The sequence below is a fragment of the Polyodon spathula genome, chromosome 18 (genome assembly GCF_017654505.1).
Source record: "Polyodon spathula isolate WHYD16114869_AA chromosome 18, ASM1765450v1, whole genome shotgun sequence".
Taxonomy (NCBI): domain Eukaryota; kingdom Metazoa; phylum Chordata; class Actinopteri; order Acipenseriformes; family Polyodontidae; genus Polyodon; species Polyodon spathula.
Genome location: NC_054551.1, coordinates 30,832,800 through 30,854,151, shown reverse-complemented (window position 1 = coordinate 30,854,151; position 21,352 = coordinate 30,832,800). Strand labels below are relative to the sequence as shown.

General features: G+C 36.1%; 1 protein-coding gene across 4 annotated transcripts in view; it reads left to right on the top strand.

The window, feature by feature from the left end:
* Window positions 1-5,921, top strand: part of LOC121294133 (pre-B-cell leukemia transcription factor 1) — a 67,923-nt gene extending 62,002 nt beyond the window's left edge. For 2 of the 4 annotated variants that reach the window (XM_041217718.1, XM_041217717.1), the window contains 3 exons: window positions 711-823; window positions 2,661-2,750; window positions 5,677-5,921. In XM_041217718.1, coding sequence (XP_041073652.1) covers window positions 711-823; window positions 2,661-2,750; window positions 5,677-5,769 — 296 coding nt within the window. In that variant the 3' untranslated portion in view covers window positions 5,770-5,921. The remainder of the gene's footprint in view (window positions 1-710; window positions 824-2,660; window positions 2,751-5,676) is intronic. The other 2 variants (XM_041217719.1, XM_041217720.1) reach the window with 1 other exon arrangement.
* Window positions 5,922-21,352: the final 15,431 nt, after the last annotated feature.

The window sequence follows — 21,352 nt, the reverse complement described above, 5'->3', positions numbered from 1 at the left end:
ACAAGGGTATTCAGGGACCAGTATATATTATAATACAATAAAGCCTGATAAAAGCCTTCAGGGATGTACAAACAGCTTGGAGAGGTCACTGATCGCATGTGTTGTGGATTGTTTTAATGGATGTCCACTCTCCTCTGGAACATATTGAATTTAAAGTTTTGTTCAAAAATCATACCCATGAGCTAAAATGAGCATGTTTTTGTTTAGTTATTCAGTATTTATTTAAAACACACAGCAAGATTAAACACACCTGAGCATGGATAATGTAGGGAAGCTGGGCCAAGGCTAGGGATCATGCTGGTTCTGATGCACTTGTGAGGATGTGGAGGTTCTTTGTAAGCAGGGAAGCTGGTTAGTGGTAGTTAACAGGTAGAAGGGTGACACATTATCTTCAGTGAAGACCAACTTGGATGCAACGAATGTAATTTTGCCAAAGTTTGAGACGGTTAAGAGGTGGCATTCTGGTTTTACAATAGAGCGAGAGTTGTCGTCCTTTGCAAGTGGCATAATTTCCACTGGATTCTTTGCCAGTATTAGTGACTGCCATTGCAGTGTCTTCCTCCTCCTCCTCTACCCTTCTGCTTGCTTTGCTTCGCACACTAACTAACATGAGAGTTGGCTGCTTTGCATGTTTGCTGCCTTGTCTTCTGGCAGAGGCAGGACTGATCCTCCTTCTCTCTGTGATTCAGGTGCTCACTCTTTCCTTTCAGGTTCTTCCGGTTCTTTTAACATGTCAAATTCCGGAGACTTGTTCATGAGCGTGCAGTCACTCAATGGGGATTCTTACCAGGGGGCCCAAGTTGGAGCCAACGTGCAGTCACAGGTAGGGACTATTACAGCTCAGCGGCTCTTTAATAAATAGGCGCTTCCATCATTCTGAATTCAATTTCATTATTTCACAAGGAGTGAACTTGCACCTCAGTTCCAGCGGGTCTTTCAAGAAAACAGCAGTACTCGGTCTAACTCTGTACCCGTTTCCGTTAAAGTGGAATTAAATCGTAATTTGTATATTTTTTATAACATGGTCTTTGACTTATTTGGTATAGTTTCTATCAAGTCAGTGGTTCTTATTTATTTATTTATTTTTAATTTCTCATTTTACTTATGGAGTGAAGAGGAAAAAGTCCTAGAAGGAGGGGCTTGGAAGAGGTTGATGCTCTCTAATATCTGTAAATCAAGTTAAGCAAGGTCATGCTAAAGAAAAAAAAACTATTTCATTTACACTGCGGCATTTTAGAAGAGGGGTCATTGTGGTCGTGGCAGAGCAAGAGCCCTGCCTGTATATAGTGGGGGTGTTTTTGTGTGTTCTGGTGGTGGTTGGCAGGGATGGGATTAATTCCTGTTCCTGCCAACCACAACCAAAACATACAAAAATACCCACACTATTTACAGACAAGGCTCTGGCACAGTGGTCTTGCAAGTGGTGGTAATAATAATAATAATAATAATAATAAATAATAATAATAATAATAATAAAACAATACAGAATAAAACAATACAGAATAAGGGCAGATTTAAATTAAATACAGAGTATTCTAAATCGATAGACCTTGTGAAGTGAAAAGGGCCTGAAAGACAAAATATGTGCCGCTATCCTAGTTTAGTCAGTTTCATTTTTATTTTTAGCAGCAAGGAAGACCTGGGTATCTCAATTTATGTCTGCCACTGGGCTTCAGTCACATTTTAAACAAACAAACTAAATCATTTGTTATGGTTGGATGCGACTTCAAAAGTTGAAAATCAATGCATTAGTAGCATTTCTGGTATGCTGTTCAACTATGAACATGTTGCGATAGTTTGTAACAGTAGATGGACCAGCAGGGTTCATCAGTAGCTCATAGCAGTTTCTGTTATTGGCAAAGCAACTGTTCTTCATGTCACCTTCGGAGTGAAAGATCATGAAGGCATTTCTGGAACCAGAGCAATAGTTATCTGCTAATGCCTGCATCATGATGGGCTGAGCACCATGCCACAGGCACAGTTGGAGAGGCAGGCTGGCATTCAGGGACATTTCCACCCATGTTGTTGTTTTGCAAAGATGGCAACAAAAAGCTTCCTGATAGCAATTTGCTTTGTTATTTTCGCTCCCTTTTAAATTGACTTAATTTCCACATGCTGTGGGTGGTAAAATGAGCATACCCAGTAAGGGACTGGAGGTCAAACAATTAGGCATTCTGGGTTCTGGGTTGATACTTCAGCAAAACCAAGGTCCTTCTGTTTTCAAGGTCATTTCTTCTTTAGTGATGTAAAGCAACTAACAGTTGGTTATTTGCCAAGGCAAAGCTGATGACGAGCTAGCTTGTGTCACTTTGTGTTATTCTCAGGTGCACCTACAAGGTCACGTAGATCCTGGTAAACACAATAAGCCTCCCCACCTTCAGAGCAATACAGCGCATTTCACGGAAAAGTAAAATAAAAAAAAAAGCTGTTTCAGATTTAGTCAATTCTGACACATGCAGCTTTCGAGTGTAAAAGCGTACTGCATATTTAAATTGAAGTGCCCGAGGAGAGAGCTACGTTGGCCTATTTTTTTTTTTGTGCCATATGTCGTTAATAACCAAACACGTAAAGCGGCTTTGCTTATGTAAGCACGTTTAAAATTCAAAGGCACGTAGAGGACGTCAGATCTATATGAGTTTGTTTTGTGATTTCTGTTTCAGGTGGATACCCTTCGCCATGTTATCAGTCAGACAGGCGGATACAGTGATGGACTCGCAGCAAGCCAGATGTACAGTCCGCAGGCCATCAATGTAAGAAAAATAGGCTTGTTTTTTTCTTTGGTTCCCTCTTCCAATTATTTCAAAGCCATAGGGCTTAGAATGCCACTTAGTAGGACTTGTCTGAGCTTCACGGTCACCTAGTTGATTGCTTCTGTATCGGTCACGCCATCGGCAGTGCACTGCCCACGAAAAGTGGTGATTGGGCAGGCTTCATGCAAACAGCTGGCGTCTAAGCCTGTCAAATACAATCAGTGTTCTCCTGGCACCTGCGGCCACATGCGCCCAGTGAAGAAGAGCTGCAAAACAGGTGACACCGACTGCAGCACAAGCTTAAAATGTCACCCTGGACCAGACAGCGATTTCCATAGAAAAGCCAATGGCTGAAATGCACCAGGCCAAGCTTAGACACTCTTAAAATGAATCTGCTGGCCAGTGGAAAGAAAATGAAGGCAACAGCGTCTTCCACTTGTTTTTTTTTTTGAGGGGGGTACACTGGCGGCTGTGACTAGCATGAAAATTCACAACGACAAGCTGTGTCGTAAAGAGGAAAATCGATAAGACAGACACAAGAAAAAGTGAGTGTAGATTTGGGACAGCAATCCAACTGCATTTCGCAGATCACGCGTCTGCCATCTTAATGGCGGTGACAGCAAGCTGAGACAAGAGGACCGTCACAAGCATAGATGTATTCTCAGTGGATTTTCAGCCTCCTTCAGCTGCCGTATGATAATGGAATGATGTTTTCTTGTTAAAAATGTATGAAATTTAAAAACATTTTCAAGGCTTTTGTTTGAGTGTCTTTTTGGGTACAAGAGGAATTATTTTTCCTTCAAGGCGCGGGCATTGATAAACTGAAAAACAACATAAACAACATAAACTGAAAAACAACATTAACGTATGCAGGACCTATATCCAGACAGTCAACTGTCTTAGCAGATAATGGTGATGCAGATGTTGACCTGCTTTATGCTGCTTTATGCTGGTGGCTTTATATATGTGTATATATATATATAATGTATGTTATGTGTGTGTGTGTGTGTGTGTGTGTATATATATATATTAGTATGTTGTGTGTTGTGTATATATATATAGATAAATATATATATATATAATATATATATTAAATATAAAAATTTGCCATATTTTGAAATTAAATATGTCATATATAAAATCTTAAGAGTTTTTTCTCTAAACGACTTTTAGAATGTTCATCTGTAATATCGGCATAATAGATTTTCAAGGATGAAATCTCTGCTACATTGCAGCTTTACTGCTAATCGTGATTTTTGTATTATATTGGTGCTTGCAGTGTTTCCTGTGTTTTTATCATTGCGGGGGTCTTTTATGATAGAAAATATACATATTTTATGTAAATGTTTGGCATAGTATTATCTGTTATTAAGTCGATAGGTTGTTAAGAATACGATGCAATTTGCCACATTTTTTTTACAGTTGTATTAGTGATATGACACAAAATAAAATGATAAAGCTCCAATTGATGAATATACATTTAAATGTATTATTCTCTTTAAAACAAATGTACAGTATGCATATTACATATGATTTTTAAGTGTTCATAAAGCATGCTAAAATCTGTTACATGTTTTAAATATATATTTTTAAATATATCGTTAGCTCTATTTTGTTTTCTTATGTATAACATTTTCTCCTTTTTCACTTGAAACTGAATGATAAAGGAATGACAACACAGTGTAAGGAATGACCTTCATTTACTTACTGGTACTGCAGTGCTGTAAGAGCAAGACTTTTTTTTTTTTTTTTTTTTTTCTAGTGTGGCAATATAAGTCTTTTTTGTTAAATTATTCCATTCTCCTTTCAGTTAGTGGTAATGACCAAGCTAACATGCAGTGCATTTAGGTGGCAGACTTTCTGAATGCCTTGAAACAGCAATTATCGCTCAGAAATAGATGTAGAGTGTCACTAAAGCTGAAGATCTTGAAAGTTTTTGTTTTGATTAGACTGCTTCTACCTTAAATAACAGGCTTTGAAATAAGGGGCTGCCAACAACCATTCAGGCTCTCTTTGATGGCATGAAAATTGCTATTAATGTCCCAAATGCTTTTTAGCAAGCCTGTCTGAAGCATTTGAAATGGGTTCACATTCCCCATTATATTTATATTCCAATCTTGAATGTGCTAATTTGCTATAATTGCTTCTTCCATAGCTTGTCTGTTGAGTTTTGTTTCAGGCAGGACTTGATACATTCCCAATATTATAATTTTTGTTTGTTTTGTGTCTTTCATGTAAATCACTTTCTGAGCAGAAGGCTTAAGTAATATATTTTATTTGACTGAGTGAGGTATTATTTTTGCAAGTGGCATTTTTTAAAGAAGATTAATCAAGTATAATACAAATGATTCAAGCATTTCTATAATAATTTAGTCCTAAAATGTAAATCTTCATGATATAAAAAAAATGTAATCACATTTGCATTCCAGTTTTTATTTTAAAATAATGAAGACACCTTTTTTATGAATAATATGCTGATGGTGCTTATTTTATAGGGCAACTTACAAATGGCAAATTCATACATCAATGTAATATGCTAATTCACATATTTTACATGTTTATGAAATGAGCCAGGAAGTACAAGACAATCTGAAAGTGTGTCTTGCAAACAGAGATTGTGTTAACCTAGTGTAGTACCAGATATCATGTTTAAAATTAAAATACATGTTGCTACAATAGGTTTTTCTTTCAAAACTGCACGATTGAGACTATGTAGTGAGTAGACTTGCATGGTGGTGAAAATGTATAGAACTACTGTATTAGCTACAATGACTTTGATAGCAAGTTAACACATTTTGCCAATATTTAGAAAGGTAATCCAAATGTAATCTGAGTAAAGCCTGTGCAGGACTACAGTATGAAATGTGGCTGATGAAGCCTAAGTGATATTAAAACAGATTTGATTGTTTCTTTTTTTAATTCTCAGGCTAACGGAGGCTGGCAAGATGCTACTACCCCCTCATCAGTGACATCGCCAACAGAAGGACCTGGGAGTGTTCACTCTGATACCTCCAACTGATCTCTTAGCAACGGAACCCCCATTAGATGATGGGATTTCTCCCACATAAACCAATCAGAGCCGAGGTCAACTAACCAATAACCACATAGGATGTCCTTCCTCTTGGAGTGCATACTTGTTTTTTTTTTTTTTTTTTTTATAAGTAATAATAATGATAAGGATAATTATGACCTGCAAAGAAGAACCTACTGACGTAAGAGTTTTATTATATTTCCCCCCCCCCCCCCCCCTCCCCCCCCCCCCCCCCCCCCCCCCCCCCCCCCCCCCCCCCCCCCCCCCCCCCCCCCCCCCCCCCCCCCCCCCCCCCCCCCCCCCCCCTCACCTAACCTGCGACTTCTTGAACATTTGAACCAGTATAGGAATTTTAATAAAAAAAAACAGATGTGTTTGTACAATTTTCAATTTTTACCTCTCTGTAATCTCTCACTTGATCACACAATCCAATAGGCAGCCCTTCTCTTTAGGTTAAATGCGTTCACACTACCTCTCAGCAAAAAAACAAACAAACTAGAAAAAACAAATAAAGCTCTCTTTTTTTTTCTAAAACTTTGTTATACTACTAATAGCAACAGAATGCACCTGTTCACCTTCTTTACTCCAGACAGTTAGATTTAATGGACACTTTTATGTATTTCATCATACAGTATTTATCTATGACTGTACTTCTGGAATTGCAGATGATTTTGTAGTGTTCACCAATGTCCCTCATGAGAAAATATCATAGCAACTAGAGATTTTTAACAGTTTTGCATGGAGTACTGCAACAGACAAAATAAAAAATTAAAACATGAAATGAATCTACATGGCATCAGAAAAACAGTACAATAAAAATAGAAAACTTAAATCTTGTAGTTTATTGCTGTTCAGTGATGGGCTCTCAGCCGGCAGGGACAGCTTTGTGTATTGCATTCTAGGGCAGATCTAATAACAGAAAAGCAGGACCTACTGTGTGCACACACATCCTCAAACAAGCAGAATAGCACCAGAAGAATCGCCTTCAAAACGTGTGTATTGCAAAAGCATAATCACAAATGGTAATGGACTCATCTGAACCTATACCAGGACAAGTGGCAAAAATAAAATTCACCTGCATTGCAGTGCATGGGCGGTCTAGGAACAGACCTATAAAGCAGATTTGTAGTAAAGTGTGTTCACACTGGACTGCATGGCTAATTTATATTGTATGCCTCTGTTACCTGAGAGTGCTTTTCACTAGATGGTTAAGGAGTTATTATTATTATTATTATTATTATTATTATTATTATTTTAGAATCTGTGTACAGATGGTATCTCATTATAGCACGACGCAATAACCCAAACTATGCAGGTAATAAATTGTAGCATACTCTTTGAAACAAGTTCATCTGTACATCTGTTTTTACACAAGAATTTAAAATACATTCTAATGTAAATTGGGCACCACAGGCCAAAATTTGATTGATAGGTCAGTTTTAGCATCTCATTTGCACTTCCTGCAAGTTCTATGAAATTTTAACTGCATAAAAGAAATATGCACACACACACACACGCACACCACTTTTAATTCAGGTGTTGCCAGTCCGTAGGATACAATGGGAGTGTATTTCAATAGTTGTATGTGACTTTAAAAAAAAGCTAATTTTAATAGAATGCACCAGTGTTGCATGATACTGCTAAATGCAATCTACAATAGTGTGCTACCTGCCAAAAGATTTCCGTTCACAATCCAAAATGTGAAATGTAGTTGGATTGTATTTTAAGTCTACATTTTGTCTGATTTACACATTTTAAAATAATAATAATAATAATAATAATAATAATAATAATAATAATAATAATAATAATAATTCTACTGGTTGCCTTCTCTTGCAATTCTACATACCTGCCCAGATCGTTACTTTGATACCAAATACTGCAGAAGTTTGAATTCTATACATTGTCAGCTTTATTAACACATTTTCTTGGTTTCTTGCAAATTGTGTCTTGTTGTTTGTAGTATTGATGAACATTTGATATGGATGTTCTTGTATACTCAAAACCAAAAATGCAGTCCGAATTCACAAGTGTTTATAAGAATACCTTCATGGCACGCAAACACAGCTTGTTTGGAGATGTTTCTCCTTGTCATTTTGTTGTAAACAGAACAGTTGTTTCGCTTTTATGTTGTGACACAGAACTACCTACATTCATTTTTCTTGTACTCATCTATGGATTAGCTCAAGGATGCTAGATATATGTAGAAGTGCACTTTTGCTCTTGTTTTGCTTTTTTCAAAAGGGCAGTATCCATTTTGTTATCTAATGTAAGTGATCAAAAGTTCACAATAGGCTTTTCTAGGGGTTTGGTTTTACATTAGGGCTATAATCTAACTGACTTTGTACATTCTAGAGTAGCAATTTTTTTTTTTTTTTTTTTTTAATGGATACTGCCTTTTAACAGTGATGTGAAAAGTTTAAAATTAAAACATTTTTAGTCAGATACTTCTATCTATCTATCTATCTATCTATCTATCTATCTATCTATCTATCTATCTATCTATCTATCTATCTATCTATCTATCTATCATCTTGTTCAAGGGAATACCTCCTGTTCAGATACATTCTTATGGGGTATTTCATTGCAGCAAGCATACAATTATGATTCAATAATACATTTGTGCTGATCATTGTAAAGACGTCCATTCTCTTTTTATGTTATTGTAAACCTTTAAACAATATTTTTACATTTCAGTTCCAATTGCATGAAGAGTCCGCTTTCAGCATTAAAATTTGGCTCTTTGATTATCACTTTTCACATCGCCTCTTCTTTTCCTCTGTATAATTCAAAAGCCTCATGTAATGATGCTTTATTTTTGCAAAAAAAAGAAAAAAGAAAAAAATGAGCAATTTGTAAAACATCAGATGTTTTCTTTGTTGCATGTCTTTTGTTCTTCAAAAAAAAAAAAAAACAATACTGCAGTGTTTTTTGAATGTTTCTTCTTTTTTTTTATAACGATTTGTGATGAAATCGCTGAGCCCTGCTCTGGCCCAGTTTTAACTTTTAAGATCTCTGCATAATTATGTAAAAAGATATTAAAATGAAAACACACAACTAGTGTCTTTTTGATTCCAACTTAAACTCTTGTGTTCTGTGAGAGAAAAAAACTAAAAAAAACTAAAAAAAAAAAAAAAACTAACAAGGTGTAGGTTTCATGGACTCTTAATTTGTACTGTTAATGCATATTCCAAATAAATAGTTTTTTTTGTTGCAAAATATTTTGGTGTACGCTTTTATTTAGGAGTCTCAAGGGTTATTACAGTTATTGTAGGTGGCATGCGCTGGACCCAGCCTCCTTCAACATACAGACCAGCAGAGTCTAAACTAGACCTTCAATGTTTACCATCTTGAAAGTGGAGATTCACTAACATGAGAACGTGGAGATTGTCTTTGTGTTTTAGCCTAGTTGGTAATTTGTTGGTTTTAAACTCACAAGACAAAGCTACAAAACTGTGCCTATATTCTAAGATTATCAAGTAAGAAGAGTTAGATTTGCTGTGATGTTTGTGAAATGAGAATATTCACATGAATACACCTAAATGAACTGTTAAGTAAGAATATTAATATGCTCATTCTCTATTCAACTATAATGTAATGATTCTTCTTTATCAGCGTAACCCAGACCCTTTTTTATATACTATATTTAATGGTAAAACCTGGCTTTTAGTCCCACATTGCCATTTTAATATCCCGGGGAAATATTCTGATTAAAATCTGATATCCCCAATGTTACATCCATACGTGTATGTTAGATTTAGGGTAGTTTAGGGTTCCAATAAAAAGCTGCTTCATGTTAATGTATATTAGCCTCACTGGGGTTATTTTGTTATAAAAACAGCTCTTCTGTTCCCTTCAAATCTTGAAAAGGTCTAAGTAAGTGGCCAGAGACACACCATGGCAGAGGTCAGCCCTCCAGGAAAGAACAATTTGAAATAAGGTCCAGTTCAATTCACTACAGCAGTAAATAACATTTCCAATTGAAGTGGGCCTGTGGTACGCATCCTACTTTAACACCAAATGGAAGATCAATATAACATTATACATGATACAATCAAATATTAACAGTAGCAATAATATAATATTCACGTATAGCCTTATTAAAGCATAGCCTTCCAATCCACATCAAGTTACATTTGAATAACTTAACCCTTTCAGGTCCCTGTGTGCACGATTGGCACTGCTCTTGAGACTACCTACTGTTACTACAGTGTGGGCTGGTTTTACAAATCCTGATTAGTAAAACCTAACTAATCTTACACCTAATGTTATCTCAGAAGGTAGTCCAAGATGAGCTTATCTGGGTCTGTGAAACAAACTATGAAAATTGCAGTTTCTACCTGAGTAAACTTTTGCCTTTGTGACCCTTAAAATGTAATTTGTATTTGTTTCTTCATTCTTCATATAGAGTTATGAGCCATTTGCTAAGAGAATGTAATTTTATTTACCTTGTTAGACTTCGGTCACTGGTTCTCGTATTTGTCACTGCACTTTTCCAGTGATTAAGAGACATTTGACATTAGAGCATCACTGTAGCAAACTGTTTGTCAGTCCTGTCCTCCATAAATAAATTGCAAACAAAACAAAGTATTTTGCTGCTTAGCGAGCTTCTCGGGAAAGGTCAGCTGCCAGTGGATAGGGGGCTCTAGAACACATTAAGTGAGGTAGATGCATTTAATTTAAACTGTTGGTGTTTATTGATGGCAACTGTTTAAATTCCTATACTTCAGTGATTTTCACATCTAAAGGGGTTATTCATGGTTGGGAGAATTTAAAATACAAACGATTACTATAGCCCTTTTAATCGGGTAAAATAACTAGTATGGCCTATGACAAATTCTCGTAGGCTAAATTGCAACACACACACACACACTTATATATAAGTTTTTGATACTGATTAGATGTCATTCTTTGAGGAAAACAATTATATCAAATCTTAAGACTACAAAAAAAGAAAAAAATGCTTCTGACACAGGTCAGCATCTTTAAAGACGCAAATAATTAGAACAAAGAAAAGCACATGTAGTCAGCTTTCAAGAAATCACTATAATTTCAGACATTCATGTCGACTGCCTGGTATCCCCAGCAGTTTCTCTGTCAATTATTATTCAATCTCATACCTGACCTTTCTATTCATAATGGTGTAAAAGCTGTGTGGCCCAGTCTGCAGCTTTCTCAGGAAATGAACTGTATCCGAGTCTCAGAGGACCCAAGAAATCCCCACATCAACTGAACTAAACCCTGAGAATCATCTTCCTCCCACACACTCCCTCTAATGCCAGTCAAATATCACACCGCTCCCAGCTGTTTAATTCAAATAAATATGCGTCTGTTCTCCGAATAGGGAAGGAAAAGAAGCAAGGTCTCAGGTGCCGTTTCTATGCGTTTGAAAATTAAAGATGAGTAAACCCTCCGCAAAGAGCCAGTGTTTAATCCTTAACCAAGCTCAGATTAAACAAGCAAATGATTCTGTTGGAGCATATTTATCTAAGCAAAATGTTATTGAGATAAAAAACAATCTGTATATATGAATTGCCTGGGACTCTGTGTCCCAGGTTAGCTGCTTCGGCTCAGATGAAACTATAAACTGCAGGGCAGCTAATGGACATGTTTAGGCCTAACCGAGGCACTTACCAGATAAGTCGCCCCCCCCCCCCCTCTCGCCGGTTCATCTAGATGTAAAAATAGTTATCAAGAAGTCAAGAAGGTTTTCAGGCAGCAAAAGATGTTGGTCATGTCACCATGTCTTTCAGCAACAGTTAGCAAACTAAAATATAAAATAATTAAATGAATAAATAAACATCACCAAGAATTAAACAGCATGGCTTCATTAACTTATCTGCTCCCTGGTTACAAACGTATTTTATATGTTACCCTCAAACAACCATTATTTGAAATGAAAGGCAGACCGTGAATGGGGCCTTTGTTTCCTTTTCACCCCATTCAGACTATGACTAAATATCTTGATACCCTGAATAGAGAATTCTCCTCTCTTCTTATATAATCAAACTATTTTAATCAGCAAGTTATCTCACAAGTGCAGTGGTACCCCAAAATGTTATCTGTTTTCTTGAGATAAGACAAGTAACTGGGGGTGGGTAATTTAATGCCGATTTTACCCTACTCAGGTCCCTTTCTCTCTAAATATTGGAGCGGTGTTATAATGTGTTTTGCTTTCATCATTAAAAAAATAATAATTTTGATATGGTGTTTTGGTTACACTGAAATTCAAAGTAAATACATGATTATTGCATTTTTATATCTCTTTAACTTACAATATGGATGGACTTGTATGTTAAATGCCGTGTGTTAAATGTGGGTGTATGTAATTATTTACAGAGAGTTTTGTTTGCTACATGTTGGCCTTTAATTCCGTAAAGATGTTACAGTTAAACTCCAGCATAATTAGGCCCCAAATGCAGCCTGAAGACAAAATTTGAGTGGTATTCCATTGTGCTGTTATCTTCACAGAACACAAATATCCAAAGAATGGTAAAAAAAAAATAAAAAATACAGGAAACAAAGAGGCTTTTAAATAAAGCATGACATCCCTGGCACAGGAACTGAAGCACAAAGTCCCTCCCACGCTGACCAATTTGTGAATGCACATCCCTTTTTGTTGTGCACTCCCTGTAGCCACTAAATAATTAACTCAAAGGAAAAATGCATGTTGATATGTTCAATATCCCAAATGTCTGAAGCCACTGCCCTTTGGGTTGGTTAATCTGATGTGTGAAAAGTATTTGGAAAACCTCTTGCACGACATCTTCTTTCAGGGAAATTGATTGATTCTCCTTTTCTTAAGAATGATTAACTACATTTTGTCTGCTGTTTGAATGAAGATTGATTAGGAATACTTCCAATCAGATCCAGATTTCTTTGCATTTCCTATAAAGTAGAGCAAATGAAAGACACTATAAACTTAATCAAGTGTATGTTGTCTTCTGGTGATCAGACAGGTTACAAACAAAGTGCATCACACACTATTTAATATGTGTAAAATGATTTCTTTCGGGTGATCCAGTAGGTTTCTAGTTTTTGAAAAAAAAAATATATATATTATATATATATATATATATATATATATATATATATATATATATATATGAATGTAAACATCAATCTATCTTTCCTACTTTCACCTGAAAAAGAGTTATTATTATTATTTATTATTATTATTATTATTATTATTATTATTATTATTATTATTATTATATTATTATTAATATATTAATAATATAAATATTATTTAGTCTAATGAAAGGGATCACATCTCTTTGTCTATGTTCCGGTACCAGAAACTTTTGTAAACTTCTAACAACAAACAAGCTGTTGCAAAGGCTCAGGGTGTTCCAAAACCACATAATTAACCATTTTAAAACATTGTGATTGGAGATATGTTTTGACTTATAAAACTGTAGTGGTAACAAATGAATACAATCAATTACAATTTAGATAAAAGGCTTAATTGTTCAATTTCCCTTTTTCTTGATCAACATTTCCTATGACAGCATGTACATTTTATACTGGGGTATAGCTTTTCAAAGGGAATCACTTCTTACTCTGGTTGACGGTATTGTATCTGACTGCTAAAAATTGATATTCTAGTTTGAATTTGTTGCTAATGTCAGAAGCAGTTTGAGAATTTTAATCTCCTGCTAACCTCATGTCAAAAACCCACAGTAATGTAATACAAATATCACAAGCCGTTGTTTCTTCAACATGAAAGTACATCTGTTCTGATGCGTTGATGCTAGACTGTCTTTTTAAATAATGGCAAAAGGCTTTGTTGGAATGGGTTTTTAGGCAGATTCTTCTGGCAGATGGCAAACTGAGTTTGTTGATTACATTGATAAATCTTCAATTGTTATAATAATACATTTGGCGTGTGATGATTATTAGTTTCTGTTCATAATCAGCTAGCAATAAAAATGATTGCATGGTTATTTTTGCACTTCAAACTGATTTTTTTCTGTTCCTTCTTAATGTTGAATATGTGCTGCTCATGCCTAACAGCTAACCTTAATGCTTGGGATGATACAATGAGGACCTCTTATGGCCAGTTTGTAATGAGGTAAAAATGGGATATCACAAAGAAAATGAATTTAGTTGTGTTATTATAAATTCAGTTCACATATGGTAAAACAAGTAGTTAACATTTCAACTAAAAAGGCATCTACACCTTGTTGTTTTATTATGTCTTCCCAGTCGCACTAACCTTGCAGATACAGGCAAGTAGAAATGAATGATTCGCCCTCCTTTGTCCCACTCTCTGTGAGGGGTATTTTTGAAAGGTAGTACATGTCAGGGCACATTTACAGAAATAGGGACCTAGTCCTCCCTACTAAACAGGAAATGATACTGATGAGCAAAGGGTTAGGGTTCAAAATGAGTGGAGATCATGTCAAAGTAAACAAATTGTCTTTAAAATGTTGTATCTATTTATTCATAATATTTTTTTTTTTTTAAATATTTTGTATAACACAACATTAAATTAATTTTGTTTACTGGTACAAAAGTGTTTAAAAAAAAAAAAATTCTACATGGAAAATTTAGTTTTGCAAGCTCAACAAATTGTTATACTGATAGTGTATTTCGAAACTGGTTTACATCTAGACCTGTTTTTATTATTATTTGCATCCAGCCTTCATATTTTCAACTCTTTTTTTGTGAATAAGGTATACAGTGGTGTCTCTTTATCCTTTCTGAATTGCCATGATTCCATGCTTTTAATAAAGTATAGCAGTTATGACGGGGAGATCATTTTTAGACGTTGATAACATCATCTACATGCTTCTCTTTGATGAAACAACCTCCAACGGGCTGATATGAGACATCATAACAGCATTCTAACAAATGGGGTTTCTTGTTCTTCACTTTAAAACTCAAACTAGCTTTGCTGTGCATGTTGATATATACAAAAGTAGCAGTACTGAGATGAGGTACAATATACCTAAGGGATAAACAGTGCTATTATCACCATACAGCAGGGCCCTGTGTCGGGTAATCACTCTTTCTGTGGTAGATGATTTTCTATAAAATGCACTCATTCTTTGAAGACCAGGCATATAACTTTGTATCATCATTGTGTCAAATCATGTCATTTCATCTTATTTTTTTAATTTTAATGTCTGAGGTACATGAAGCATGCTTAATTCTTATAATCTGCTGCTTACTTACTGAATTGGCTGATTTTAAATACTCAGCTTTAAGTGTCCCAGTGACACTGTGCCCATTTAAAAACTCTTACTAAGAAAGAATGGAAATAAAAACAATATCTAAGCTACATATTGGTAATGTATATGGAATTATTGAAATGAATTCAGATGCCATGTTCCAATTTCCAGTTGAATGAGTTGGGATAAGTCAATAATATCACTGATCTAAAGTTACGGCACAGTACTTGGCTAAAAAGTCATAATATTTCAATGTCTTTGTCTTTCAGCCAGTTATAAGACTCATTCCTATCAAGTACAGTTACCTCAAAACTCCCATTCATTCTAAGTTCAAAGGTATGGCACATTCTGTTTGCAGGAGTTAATATATAAACCAGAAGGAAGTTCTTCTGATTAAGGAAGCATTTTTGTTTCTAGACCTAATGTCCTCATCTGGATTTGCAGCAGCTCCTGTATTGGCTTCAGGTCTCATCTGTTTGAGGCTCAGGGTTTTGTGTTTCATTGTTGGTAGCTGCATGCCCACCATTGATAAGCCATGTTTTAACATAATCTTCAGGTTTGAACTAGTTACTAATCAAGGGTTAACAGGGGTAACGATTATGTTGCTGTTAAGAATTATAGTTTTTTGGTTGTGAAAAAAGCAATTTCTCACTCATAGACGTCGCATCCTATAATATATCGTTACTGTACAATTTTGTAATTCAATTAATGGAACAGGAAAGTGTTTTTTTATTGTACATGCTATGTATATCGAGTTATTTTTTGCAAAAATTAAAATAATACATGAAAAGCATATGTTATTACTGGTACTGTACAGAACATTAACTTAGTTGTTGACAAAATAATATGATTACCTTTGGTCAGATGTCAGCGGTCACAAAAACTATATTTCACTCTGCCTTGAGTAGTTGACTCCTTCTACTTATATGTTTTAAATGGTGACCATATATTAATGTTTAATTCTAGATAAACTAATGGAATGCATAAATAAAACTAGCTATTACTGAAACCTTGCTAATCCCTGCACTACCATATAAAATATTTCTGTGCAAAGTTTGCTGCTTTTCACACCTCTTTTTAAGCATTTAATTTTTTTATTAAACTGATTTTCTGATTACTTTTTTTATGTGAGTTAGCAATGGTTTTGAAGGTCACTGTATGCTTTGCAAGGTCATATTTTATAGACCACAGAAGACAGGAGCGTGTCCTGTTATGTTGAGAATTGATGTTAGTATGGCAGTTTGGGCCTTTCAGTTGACATCTGAGATGTAATATGGGCCTTTGGAGACACATGTCAAGGTTTGCAAGTCTATTAAGTTCAAGTACCAATGGCTTGGAGAAAGGGGAAAAAACTAATATGCAGAAAGCAATTCTAGTTTTTTCTTCTGTGGTGTAACAGCAAACAAGAAGAAGAAACAGAGAATGGGGAAATAAAGCTGAAAGCAGATTTATCTATCTATTTCTGTGTTGCTTAGTAGTGTGGGCTCAGCAGCAGCTTACGTCCTCCTGGGCCTCATAACACTGGTGGTACCCTGTTTCCTTCTCTGGCAGGGCCTGTGAGGCTGAATTGCTGTAACTCAGATCTCAATTGCAAGGAGCACTGCTTCAAAAACTTTATCTATTGGGACCTAACCCACTGCTATTCTAACCGCGAGAAATATTCAGATTTGACTTTCTCTAAAAAATGACGTTTCTGGAAACTTCGGTTCAACTCAAACCAATTAAGACAATTTCGAAACACTGGTTTACCTTTCCACATTCCTGCCAGTAAGCCTTAGGTTGTGTTATAAAGTAATTATTACATTTCTTATAATGCCTCCATGTTTTATTCTCATTAAGCATGCCTTTAAATGCAGTCAAATAAAATAACTTGTCTGAATGTGTAACAATGTGTACCATATTGTGTCTGATGTTGGTAAACCAAGACACAACTGACCAGAGGGGCTGTGTGTTATATGGCTCAGTTTTGTTCAGGCAAGGTTGGTTAACATTATCATAGTCACGTAGGGTGCTGATAAAGTCTATCAGTGTGTCGCATTTCCCTGAAAAACACAAAGCAGGGTGCTGACAGCCTGACATCTCATGGTGTGCTAGTAATAACTTCTAATGAAGAACATGTACTGTAGTGTTGAATTAACATTTCCTGGCCAGTTTTATCAAAAGGTGCGCCATTTTAAAATCATTAACAAAGAGAATTTCATGTTTTTGATACGACCAAATCATGTTTTATAGTAAATGGAACATTTAGTAAAACCATAACATAAGACCATTACTTTAGTACATCATCATATTTTTTTGCAACACAATTCCTTCTATATAAACTTTAGCGATCATTTGTGACCATCTTTCTTTCATATCATTTTCACATAATGTAATTTAAAAAGAGAAAGGGTCGTGTTTATGTGGATCTTACAATTTGATCTCTATTCTGTGTGCAATATAAAAGGTAGCTACAGAAGCGTGAAGCTTATAAATAATATGCAAAAGGCTTTATATGAGGACTGTATTTAATTCTATGCTGTCAGCTTCTAATGAGAGTCATAAGGCTGACTGCATTTGGTCTCTAAGAAGAAGCGACCTATACCAAAATGACAGCAAGGTGCATTAATAAGATAAAAGCATTGGTTTCTGTGCAGGAGGCCTGGCTGGATTGCTGCATCCTACTGCCATTTCATAACTAGTTAAACATAAAGATAACATCCCATGGTTTTGAATCCAAAGGCTGGATTTAAATGACAGATATAAATGATTAAAGGTTGCCTAACCCCTTTTCAGACGAGAAGCTGTTAACAGTAAACATGGTAGGTGGCACATCAACAGCGAAGATAAATTAGCTGTCTCTTCATGTGATGCAAGTGGAGTTGCTGAGAGACCAGGGTTTCTGTAGCTCCTGCTGATCTCATTAGTAGTGTGGGCTGAGACCTGGCTGCTCTGGCTCCTCGGTGCAGATCACACCCTGTCAGGGCTGATCAGCATCTCTTATTTCTAGTTCACATGCAGTCATCAGCAGAGAAACAAGAAGCAGTGCATTGTAAAAATGAGACAATTATCACGGAATTGATACATGTTTTAGCCATGGCTACAATGCTAGGTATTAAAGTGTACATCCATATTGTTTTGGGCCTTCACACACATTTTGTTTCCTCTGTAGTACAATAATCACTATATTTCCCATGGTGTTTTGGAGCTATTGCTACTTCCATTAAACTTCAAGCTATTAAAGGAGCGCTATCATTGTAACTTTTATTAATGGTGGAGCTGATCCATAAATAGCAGACATACACAACAGTGGGTGCACCTGGACCAATTATCTGTTTAAACCAGAAAATGATCATTAATAGTGATACTTTTAACCTGGTGTTAAATGCAATTGTTAAAGTTGTCTGGTTTTACAATTTAAAAAATGTATTGCTTGTTATCATTCAACTGCCTTTTCAGTACTTTAGCCATTTGTACACACTAAATTATCAGATGGCAAGATGATTTGACAGTCTAGTTGTTTATAGCACCCACTGTTATCCCTTTGCTACTGTGTCTAAGTGAGCCAAAATTATACCAGTCGCAGTTAAAAAAAAATTAAAAAGACACCTGCAGGCTATATTATCAGGAAACAATTGTTGTCTTTTCCAACACTATATGGGAATCTACGCAACACATGGTACAAAATATTTAAAAATGATGTGATTTTATGCACTTCAGGAATGCTGTGAGTGAACTGTGTCATCATGATAAACAATAATGGTAAGAAGACAGGGGGTGACTGGGAAGGAATACAGTGCAACAAATCTCTGAAATATATTGAGAATGCACCAGGGCTCCCCCGAGTAGCCGGGTGGCGGTTTCAGCAGACAAAGGCTATCAGATATCAGCCGGCAATTCATCATCAGTGTGGCATGGAGATGTACCGAACATTAGCTTTCTCTTTAAGAAAACATCTGTTTTATTTCAAGGAGAACAATAACACTATAAATGTCAAGAGCGTGTCTTCTGTCTTCCTCTTAGCTGGCCAACACTCAGAAAGCAAATTATGGTAAAGGAGTCTATTTGTCCTTGTTAACGCAATCCTGTTCAATTTTACAGATTTAACATTTGATATATTATTAGCCCTTGCTGGTGAGCTACTCAGGGATCCCTATTGTTTTAGCAACATTCATTACCTGTATAGCTACTATAAAGCTACTTAGTGGATAACTGTAGAAGGAAGACATGCATCAGGGTTCTCAGTGGATACTGAATTGCCATCCATGGATGCCAAACTTGGACAGCACTGATTCTCAAACAAAGAGAAACCAGTATTCATCTCTGCCGAAGACTGTTTGTTCTCTTGTTTGGATATATAAAATAAAACATTGTCATTCTGATCTGACCATTCAGTGGTTTTGCCAGCACAGCAGTTGCTGTGAAACACAACAGTACAATATTTGCCTTGTTGCAATTACTCTGAAGGAAACTGTTTAGAGCTTGCTTGATGCTTCAGTATTACACAGCTTATACTCCATCAGCTGACAACTGCAACATCCACACCTCATCTATGCTGGTGTCAGTGGGAGACAGGAATAGATCAAGTGCAAGTGTCTTCAGTTGAATGCAATTTAGCACCAGTGACTAGAAAATCACATCACAAGGGGGGAAAAAATGGGTACCATATACTGTTTCTGTATTATCATCCCCTCACTTCCAACACAATGCTAAACAGTATATTGAAACCACTGGTGACAGTGTTACTTCTTAAACAATCATCTCAGATTGCAAACAACATGCACACTGTACTTTACAAATCTTTTTTTATTTTTCTTTTTTACCATTGTTTGCAAGTTTCTGTACAGGAGACTTCATTGAGGAAAGTCACTTCACTAGCTGTCAAAAACACAAACTCCTGCAAAGGTAACATGCTTAATGACTTAGTGAGTCTTGAATGAACATGATCTGCACAGTAAGCTTGATTAGAGGCAGTACCAGGGTGGATCTACTACTCATTTTGACAGCGAGTCTATGTCTAGGCAAACTGAAGTATGTGAAGCATTACTCAATTTGTCATTAAAATCATAACCCGCTTGGTTGATCTTTACACACACAGGGATTGAAATACATCCACAGATCCATAATGTCAGCTAACCTGAGTCGAGCCTTCACAGACCTCTTGCATGTTCGGTCATTCTTGACTGTACAGTGATGCAACATGACTCGTAATCGGACGAAGGCCAGTTTTTTTCTCATTCATGTCGATAAATGAAATTACACGATACAGATAGCTTATCACAGGCCTTGTTTACCTATGAAACAGACTCTTGTCAGCTGTCATTTGTTTATAGCGGGAAGCAGCAATGGCCTGTCGGAGGAATTGGGGTTAAACTGCTTCAAAGAAGAAGCTGGTTTTAATAATAATAATTTTTTTATTTTCATATAGCGCCTTTCATAGTGGACCACCATCACAAAGCGTTTTATAAGATATGGGTGTGTGAACTATGCATCAGTTGCAGAGTCACTTACAACAACATCTCACCCAAAAGACAGAGCACAAGGAGGTTAAGTGACTTGCTCAGGGTCACACAATGAGGCAGTGGCTGAGCCGGGGACCTCCTGGGTACAAGCTTGTTTCTTTAACCACTGGACCACAAAGCCTCCTATTTTACAAAAGCATTAAAAAAGCAATGAGCAATTAAAGGGTTGTTTATTCAACTATTAACAGTATCATTACTCATAGTCATGTTACAATTTAATTATGTATAAATGTGCAAGAACACAATTAAAGGTGGTAGTATTTTTTATTAAATATATAGGTACACAGGACACAAAGCCTTCCGTGAATAAAAGCACCACACACAGATACTGTGTTGTCTCTCTCACTCAATGATACCCTTTGATGAGATCCACAGACCCTGGCTGAGAACCACTGTAACAGATAGGCCAGTATTCTGGAATATGATGTTCTACAATGTGCTCAGCACAATATGACAGACTATCAGACTCCTTCACTGACTCAAGTGGTCTATGTTGTATAAACTAGATTCTGGACTGATCTACCCAAACAGACAGTGCACTATAAAATGTTCATCCTTCTGTCCAACAAATTCTTTGCAACAATAATGGAAAGACAAAAAGAATGACTGTGCTATTGATTCTGGAACTTGCTGTAGGAATCTCTGTGTAATCAGGCTGAAAAAAAAAAAGGAGAGACACTGAAAATGGCAATTGAGGAAATTTCCTGGATTACAAAAACGAAATAACTTCGTCACTGCTGTCTGTACTTGTTTTTGTTACAGTACTAAAATGTACTTATAGTCATAGCAATACATTATCTAAGGATCTCGACATTTCAAACTTAACGAGTCACTGTACAAACGTCAGTTGCAAACCTATTCCTCAGAATAGTGTGCTGTGCCCTACCACAAATA